General features: G+C 46.2%; 1 protein-coding gene across 1 annotated transcript; it reads left to right on the top strand.

The window, feature by feature from the left end:
- The first annotated feature begins 3227 nt into the window (after positions 1-3227).
- Positions 3228-6316, top strand: LOC122001667 (receptor-like protein EIX2). Its single transcript, XM_042556546.1, has one exon. The coding sequence runs from the start codon at positions 3317-3319 to the stop codon at positions 6146-6148; it is 2832 nt and encodes a 943-aa protein (XP_042412480.1). The 5' UTR covers positions 3228-3316; the 3' UTR covers positions 6149-6316.
- The last annotated feature ends 2816 nt before the right edge of the window (positions 6317-9132 follow it).

The following is a 9132-nucleotide window of genomic DNA, read 5'->3' as shown; positions in this document are numbered from 1 at the left end:
GTCCAGCTAGGTCGACGGGCTGACCGGATAGCTGGCGAGAAGTCCAAGTGGGTCGACGGGCTGACCGGACGCTTGGCGAGAAGTCCAGCTAGGTCGACGGGCTGAGCGGATAGCTGGCGAGAAGTCTAGACGGGTCGAAGGGCTGACCGGACGTCTAGCAGGTAAGTAAGGTAAGTCACTGGAGGGGAGTGACTGTGAGGACGCGTTCCCGGGAAGGGAACATTAGGCGTCGATCCGGCTTAGATCCATTTCGGATGTCTAAGTCGAGATCGTGACTAGATTCCGGTCTCGGAAAGACGGAATCTAAGTCATACTATTTGTGCTAATTCATACTATTATGAAATGTGCTAACAATCTATTTTACAGGATACATATTGCCTCGGACTAACTTTGTTTTGCAGGAAAAGGGAGTTTTCTGAAACAAGGTGGTCCGGGCGCCCGGAGGGGATCCGGGCGCCCGGAAGGCAAATTCTATCCAGCCAAGTCGTCACCACGTGGAGCATCTCGGTTTGAGCAGCTACGTCACATTCCAGGCGCCCGGAAGGAATCCAGGCGCCCGGAGCAGCATATAAAAGAAGCCCCAGGCAGGAGCTTCAGAATCAATCAATCTGAGAACTCTTCTATTGCTGGTCTTGCTGCTCGACGTTCAGTGCGACGCCAACAAAGCTCCGACAAAGTGCTCCTTCGGTTTTTATTTAATTTCCTTGTCGGTATTGCTTTATTTTCACTAGCAGTTCCTGTGTTCATTTTTGTAATTATATTCGAATTGTTAGTGATTGCCCAACGAAAGTGGTCAAGGACCACGGGCCTTCGAGTAGGAGTCGTCACAGGCTCCGAACGAAGTAAAAAATATTTGTGTCTATTTTACTTTTCCGCTGCGTTTATACTCTAAATTCTCTAATCGATATTCACCCCCCCTCTATCGAATCTAATGGTCCTACAGATCCCAGTATCCAGAGGAGCAGGAGGAGGAAGGAGAGTCTGGCGGAGGGGATGGGGGCGAAGAGTTGTCAGCGTCGAATAGTGCTGGCGTCGGAGAAGGCCAAGGTGGCCTCTCCTGCCCGGTCTCCCTGGCGGCGGCCACCTAGAACCACGAAACCACCCCCCCCCCCTCCCCCCCGCGTGATGGTGAACAGTGCCCACTTTTAAAGCCAAAACCTAACTCATGTCAAATGTCCACCATGCCCTCCTCTCTTATCTCTTCACCGCATCATATGTAATCTTTGATTACAAGGGTGACTACATTCTTTTGTTTGGTATCCATTATTTTTTATAAGGAATATAATTCATATTATTATAAAATGGTAAAAATATCCTACGACTTCTACCGACAGATTACATAGTATTTACTTTATAATCCAGATTACAAAACTTCACAACCTTTTGTAATCGAGATTACATTACATTACAGGTTTAAAGTTAAAACAAACAAAATAATCAACCATGTAATGTAATCCTGATTACATTACAAGACACATTACACCCTACCATACGTAGCCTAAGTGGACTTAAACAAAGGAGGTTTGGCTAAGTGGGCTTCCGAAATTAAACTTTTTTCCTCAATTTAAACTTTTTCTCCTAGTTCTCAACTTTACGAGGCTTAGATCAATCGGTCATCAATTCTATTTAAAAATATTCAAATATATCTTGATAATACTCTAAACTTAAACTTTTGAAATTATTAATATTAGTTTAGAATTTAAATTCTATAATTTATTTGAGTAGGCATGAGCGACAGAATACTAATGTTGGCCCCTCTCAAACTCCTAGTACCGACGCTAGATTTTTGACAGAAGAACTTAGATTATATTTTTATCCAACTCCTATATTCCCTTGCATTCTAGATATCTTTGTAGGAGTTTCTTTATGAGGTCATGCATACCATGTGTTGAGATCACTAACTACTATAGACTACACAACTTAATTTATTGTTCTAGTTTGGTTAACACAGAATTATGTACCGAACTATATAATAATTTAGTTAAAGTTGATGATCTCACATATACTAGTACAGTAGCCAGTAGAGATGTTACACTACCTCATACTGTCATTAGAGACCACTTAGGATTAAGACCCTCAGTGTGTCCCTTTCTGTGCGACCCCCTAAAGACCTACCATTTGGTGATCCATACTCACACATCACTTCAGATATGATATACTCATATATATATATATATATATATATTATATGGGGGGGGGTTAGGTACCAACAGTGACTCAATTTCGATCTGACATGCTGAAGATTCAGGAATATGTCTTATATAGGGTCCTCGTGTTATGTATTTTCCCCTCACCACTAGAGATGTAGCCATGATGCGGCTATTTCACTCATTTCTCCTTTATACATTGTGTAAGAGGCTAGACATAGATATTAGTTTGCATATGTTCCATGTCATCATTTACTCAACCAGTGTTAGCATTAGCCAACGGGTCCACATGACTTATTGTTATATTATGATCTCATACCTAGCATCATTAGGCTTTGATATCAAGTGATGTCAAAGTCCTAAATGAGTTTGACATAATAGATGCTAGGAACCTGTCATTAGCTGATGTCCATATAGATGATCATAGAGTCATGTCTTGGAGGAGAGAGGACCAATATCAATCCGACTCAAATCCAGTAGCAGAGGAGGGCATGCCTGATGTTCTTGCTGATCTTCTTTAGCTACCTCCACCTCTAGCCCTCCTACTCTATAATCAAGGCCATCGTGGAGTCGGGGGCTTACCGGAGTTGAGGGCTATGTGGAGGCGAGAGTTATGTAAGATCACGGAGCGGATCTGTTGACTTTGACCGCTACCTCAGCAGAATTATTGACTTCCTTAATTACATGACATCCCTATCGAGAGTGAAAGGTGATATCATTCATCCCGAATGGTACAATATCATTGATCTCATAATAAGATGTAGGAAGATAAATCATGAAAAATCAAGATAAGGTCGTACATTTATGGCTCGACATTGAAAAGGTGGGTACAAGATAAGAACACCGACGTATGGCTTTCTACTGAAGTTACCGATGCTTTCAGCCATTACACCTCCAATGGCAGTTAAAGAGACTAGAGAGGAGACAATCTTCCAAGTCTTTTAGATTCCAATACTTTCTGGGATCTCACTAAATAAATGTGCAGAGAATTAAAAATGTTTGAATTGGTCTTATTACAGGAAAGTTTCCAATAAAGTTAGGCAACGCATACTTGTAGAGTCACTTTCATGGACCAACATTATTGTGCGTGGACTCAGAAATTAAGAACAAAAGAAGCAGCAAAATATTGCTGAGATTGTTGCACTCTTCCAAGTCTTGTGCAGTAGTTCATGGCTTGCAATGCTTCTGCTGCTGCTTCTTCTTCGCCCAACACTCTTCTGTGTCTCTTCTGGATTTTTCTTTCGCTTATCTCCGGATCGGCGCAACTGGCCATAGAGAAGGAGCGGAAGGCACTGCTCAACGTGAAAAATGGGCTCTCTATCGCCCATGGCGAACTGTCTTCATGGAGCGGCGACGACTGCAGAACATGGGAGAGAGTTCAGTGCCACAACATAACGAGTCATGTTGTAAAACTTGATCTCTCTAATCTTGGAGGGTCAACGCCCATAAAAAGTGAGGTAATTTCTTCTCTACCTGATTTGGAGCACTTGACTTATTTAGATTTAAGCTGGAACAACTTCGGTGGTGCTCCAATTCCTGGGTTTCTTGGATCTTTAACTCAACTGGAGCACTTAGACCTTTCTCAAGCCGGATTCAGTGGAAGAATTTCACACCAGCTCGGCAATCTCTCGAAGCTGCTTCACTTAGCTCTAAACCATAACAGTATGGAGGGAGAAATACCTGAAACAGTTGTCCATCTCAGAAATCTGCAGTTCCTGGACTTGAGCCATAACAGCATCAGTGGTCAGATTCCAGAAAGTATTGGAAACCTTAAATGCTTGCAAGCCTTGCTCCTCTCTTTCAACAACATTGAAGGTGTAATGCCCAAAAGCATTGGAAACTTGAGTAAAATGTCAGTTTTAGATCTGTCTAATAACAGAATGGTTGGAGCCATTCCAGGGACTATCGGCAATCTGACTGCCCTGCAGAATCTGAATTTATCAGGCAATCAAATTACTGGGCACATACCAAATTCAGTTGGAAATCTCCAGCAATTGGAACAACTCAGTTTGTCTGACAACCTCATAAGTGGATCACTACCTAGTTCATTGGGGGATCTGTGCAACTTGAGTAGAATTCATCTCCTTAATAATAGAATAGCAGGGGAGCTTGCTGAGTTTTTCGAGCAACTATCAAAATGCAGAAACGATGACATGCGGCTTTCCCTTATCCTGCAGGGAAATGAGATCGGTGGCCCTCTACCAATTCACATGGACAAGCTTCAGAGGTTGTTTAAACTTGACCTTGGCTCCAATTCACTGAGTGGCTCAATCCCAACTTCTTTGGGGAAACTGTCTCGACTAATGAGCTTAAATCTGTCTTCCAACTATTTGGTTGGAGGCCTCACAGAAGCACACTTCGCCAACCTCACAAGTTTACTCACCATGGATCTATCTCACAACCATTTGTCAATCAACGTGAGCAGTGGCTGGCTTCCTCCATTCCATGCAAATGTAATCGCAATGAGATCTTGTAACTTGGGGCCCAGGTTTCCTCCATGGCTGCAGAACCAAACCAGATTGCACTCCCTTGACATATCGAATAACGGCATATCAGACTTCTTTCCAGAGTGGTTTTGGAACTTGTGCATGCCACTCATGGCGCTGAATGCCTCTGGCAATCACATGAGAGGGGTGCTGCCAATCTCTTTAGAATGCTTCAAGAATGTGGCAGTCTTTGATTTAAGCCACAACAACTTGGGAGGCTTGATACCAAGAATGCTTCATGTCAGTCTGTACTTGGACCTCTCTCACAATTCATTCAGTGGACCAATTCCTGAAAGCTTGTTTGGCGGCGGCCCTCGCGTTATGCTTTTGTCTAATAATAGCTTAAGTAAAACGGTTCCATCCTCCATTTGTGTACCGCCTTTGCGACTTATGGAACTTAACAACAATAGTTTATCTGGAGCACTCCCAAATTGCTGGAGCAAATCACCACAGCTTGCGATCTTGGATTTTTCTAGCAATGAATTATCAGGTGGTATTCCCCCAACGCTCGGGTTTCTGACCATGCTCGAGTCGCTGCACTTGAACAACAATAATTTCTCTGGCAGAATTCCCTTAACCTTGCAAGGATGCAGCAGTCTCCTGGTTATGGATTTAAGCTTCAATGAATTGTCTGATGACATACCCAGTTGGGATGGAGGGAGTCTGAAGTCACTGCGAGTTCTTTCTCTGAGGTCAAACAAGTTGAGTGGTGAAATCCCATTGGAACTGTCACTGATCCCTTCACTCCAAGTGCTAGATCTTGCTTGCAATAAGCTCTCTGGCTCTCTGCCTTCGGGTTTTGGTAATTTCAGTTCCATGGCAACAGGCCAGAATGGCAAAGAACTTGCTCAGTTTCATACGAGAGTGCCAGGAGAGCGTTCATTTTACTACCATGAGAATATCACTATAATTGCCAAAGGCTTACAGTTGACTTATAGCAATTCGCTTTGGCTTGTCACTAGCATCGACCTCTCCAACAACAAACTCTCCGGCGAGATTCCAGAAGAGCTGACAAATCTCCATGGCCTTCGTTTCCTCAACTTGTCTTGGAATCATTTCTCGGGCAGCATGCCATATGAGATTGGTCTCATAGGTCAACTAGAATCGCTCGATCTTTCAAAGAACAACTTGTCCGGTGGAATTCCTTCAAGCATATCTGCTTTATATTCCCTGAGCATCTTAAATTTATCCTACAACAATCTTATTGGGAGAATACCAATGGGCAATCAGCTGCTAACTTTCACTAACTTGTCGTACATGGGCAACCCTCGACTTTGTGGGGAGCCATTGCAGATCAAGTGCCCAGGCGACAACCCAACCATTGATAGAGTAACAGAAGAAGAGAGAATGCACGAAGATGATAAGTACGGAGGAATTTGGTATTTCATTGGTTTTGCTCCTGGATTTGTGTTTGGTTTCTGGGGATTCGTGGGTGCATTTATGATCAAGAGGAGCATAAGAATCAAATACATTTTACTCATTGACGGGATTTGCAATTGGTTCATGCACATGTAATCATAATTAAACCATAAATAGAATATATGGAATAATTAAGAGCTGCAGTGTAATGATGTTAGGCCTAGCTTTTTATCTGAATTATAGTTGGATTTGCATGGTTTAGAGTTGTGTGGCAATCATGATATTTGAAACAAAAGAAAGACGTGCTTCTTGGTCTTCTGCTGTGTTCTTCCTATCTCTGTATGACCGCTGGATAGTCTATCAAAACCTGTTTAGTTCAGCTCCAGATTTGCTTCAGGCATGATTTATCCATATGACTGTAGGAAATGGGGGGAAATGGGAACGTGGGAACATGTCCACGTTCCCCACAACTCTTAATGGAAAAGTCCATTATATCACTAAGTCATTTCCCTTTATAAATAGTATGCCCAAGGATTATTAAGGTGTATGAGAAAAAAGACGTGAGAAGACGAGAGAGAGAAGAGTATTTGAGGCGGTGGGATTTGGTTCGTGGAATTGTGGAGTGTCTTCCGATCCTGTGATCGTTCTTCCGACAGCGAGTCTTGCCAACGTCGATTGCAGATCTGCGAGAGATCACTGTAAGTATTTAATTGTTTTGTGCAATTAAGTACAATATAATTCCTACAATGATATCAGAGTATTAGGAATTATATTTTATTCCTCGTTGTTTGATCCGACGGTTAGAATAGGGGACCCCTATTTTGAGGGGTCAAAGCCCCGCGGAAGTCAAAGGGCCAGGTGGCCGATCGGAGATGGATGGGTCGGTCGGGACCTCACGGCCGGCCGACCGAGGAATATCTGACTGAGGTGTCCTGGCGGGAGTCGGGATTCCGACGCTCAGTGGAATAGTAACGAGGAGCTGAGCGGAAGGCCTAGGAGAGGGTGATGTACTGTTAACAGTCCTTGCATAGCACCCTACCGAAATTCTCCCCAGCGTATAGATGCAAATGGCAGTCCGGACGAGACGGGTGCGCCGTCCGGCCGACGCATGGGATGAGGGCCATCCGGGCGGCGCGTGAACTCCCCGCCTAGCCAGACGGACAAACATCCCGACTTGTGGTGGGTAGAAAAGGATCAGAACCTCTTCTGACAGCTGTCGAGTCCTAGGGCTAGGCCATGCTCTAAGTCTGACTACGAGGTGTTCTGTTATCCCATCAAGGACATACTTGGACTGTAACAGTATGGCATCAGGCAAGCTTTCTGGCAGACGCATACCGAGGTATGGGCTACGGACACGCATGCACCTCGGTGGACGTGCAAGGGCTCTTTCACCGCTCTATATAAAGAGCTGCATACTTCGCCGGAGGTATGCATTCTTACATCTTTGGAGCCACTCTTTTCCACTGTTTGCTTGCCCGACTTGAGCGTCGGAGGGTCGCCACCGGGAACCCCTTCCCGGCCCGACTTCTGTGCAAGTTCGCCGGAAGTTCGTGCGACCAGTCGGAGATCCACATCAGTAGCCGGAAGCGCCACGTGCCTAGTGTCCATTGATTCAGCGATTCGGACATGATCAATTTGGCGCCGTCTGTGGGAACGCTCCTGCATCCGATCAGAAACAATGGACGAGGCTGGACGACAACACACGGTGACGCTTTCGAATGAGGAACTCGACGCTCTGATCGAGATAAGGGCCGCCAAGCTCGTGGAGCAAAAACAGAAAGCAACAGCCGAGCGGCCGGAACAGCAAGCAACGTCAGCGTCTGGTGGTCGAGCGGAAGCACAACCGGCCACCGTTGCGTTTCATCGAGCCCTATTCCGCACCCCCGAAGCCGCAGCAGCTCACAGAGATCGGGGGTCTTCTTCGGAAGAAATGCCTAGGCGAGATGACAGAAAAGGGAAAGCCCCCCGAGCGGACGCATCACCCGAGAAGATTAATCGCCAATTTTCAGAGACTATTCTACGAGATCCTCTGCCCAAGCACTACGTGCCTCCGACAATCGGCGAGTATAATGGGACAACCGACCCGGACGATCATCTGGGTAAGTTTGATAACACAGCTACGCTCCACCAATACGCAGATGGATTAAAATGCCGAGTCTTTCTTACCACTCTCTCGGGATCGGCTCAACGGTGGTTTCGGAGGCTGCCGGACGGATCCATCACAAGCTTCAAGGACTTCCAATCGGCCTTCCTCCATCATTTTGTAAGCAGTCGGCGTTATCAAAAAACCAGCGTTAGCCTGTTCGCCATCAAACAAGAAGCCCGTGAATCACTCCGAGCTTACATACAGCGGTTCAACAAAGTGGCCATGGATATTCCAACGGCCACCTCGGAGACCATGATGAATGCCTTCACACAAGGCATAGTGGATGGGGATTTCTTCCGAGCGCTCATCCGAAAGCCGCCCCGAGATTATGATCACATGCTGCACCGGGCTAACGAATACATCAACGTGGAAGAAGCGCAAATGGCCAGGAAAAAAGAAACTCCTACCGAGCGGGCTCCTCCTGCCGAACGGAAACAACACGCCGCTCATCAGCCGCCCAGAGGACCGAGGGCCGAAGCTATCCGAGCCCCCCATGTCCGATCCCACGTGCAAGAGGTAGCTACCGTTTGGCCCAAGCCAAAGAAGAAATGGACCCCGATGTTCTACTCCTTCCACCGGACGGATACGCACAACACAAGGAATTGTCGAAGTCTTCCCTTCGTGGCTCATCCCGTGCCCCGGAATGCCGGACGACGGTCTCCCTCAGTCGACAGGCGACAGAGAACTCATGAAGCCGATCGGACTCGAACCGATAGGCGACAGCAACAGACCCCCGATAGGCATCACTCTCCAAGGCAGGAGAATCGCCGAATGTCACGAGAACGGTCTCGACCATCCGCTCGCGAAGAAGAGAATAGAAGTAATACTTCCCGAGGCGAGATCAACGTTATTGCTGGCGGGCCGACCGGAGGAGACTCCAACCGAGCAAGAAAGGCGAGCGTCCGGCAGCTCCAAATCCATGCAGTCGGCTGCAGCCAAGAGCGGGCGAACGGACCGGAAATCAGTTTCGGGCCAGGGGACTTGGAAGGAGTGG

The sequence above is a fragment of the Zingiber officinale genome, chromosome 7A, assembly GCF_018446385.1.
Source record: "Zingiber officinale cultivar Zhangliang chromosome 7A, Zo_v1.1, whole genome shotgun sequence".
Lineage (NCBI taxonomy): Eukaryota > Viridiplantae > Streptophyta > Magnoliopsida > Zingiberales > Zingiberaceae > Zingiber > Zingiber officinale.
This window is presented reverse-complemented; position numbering and strand designations above follow the sequence as displayed.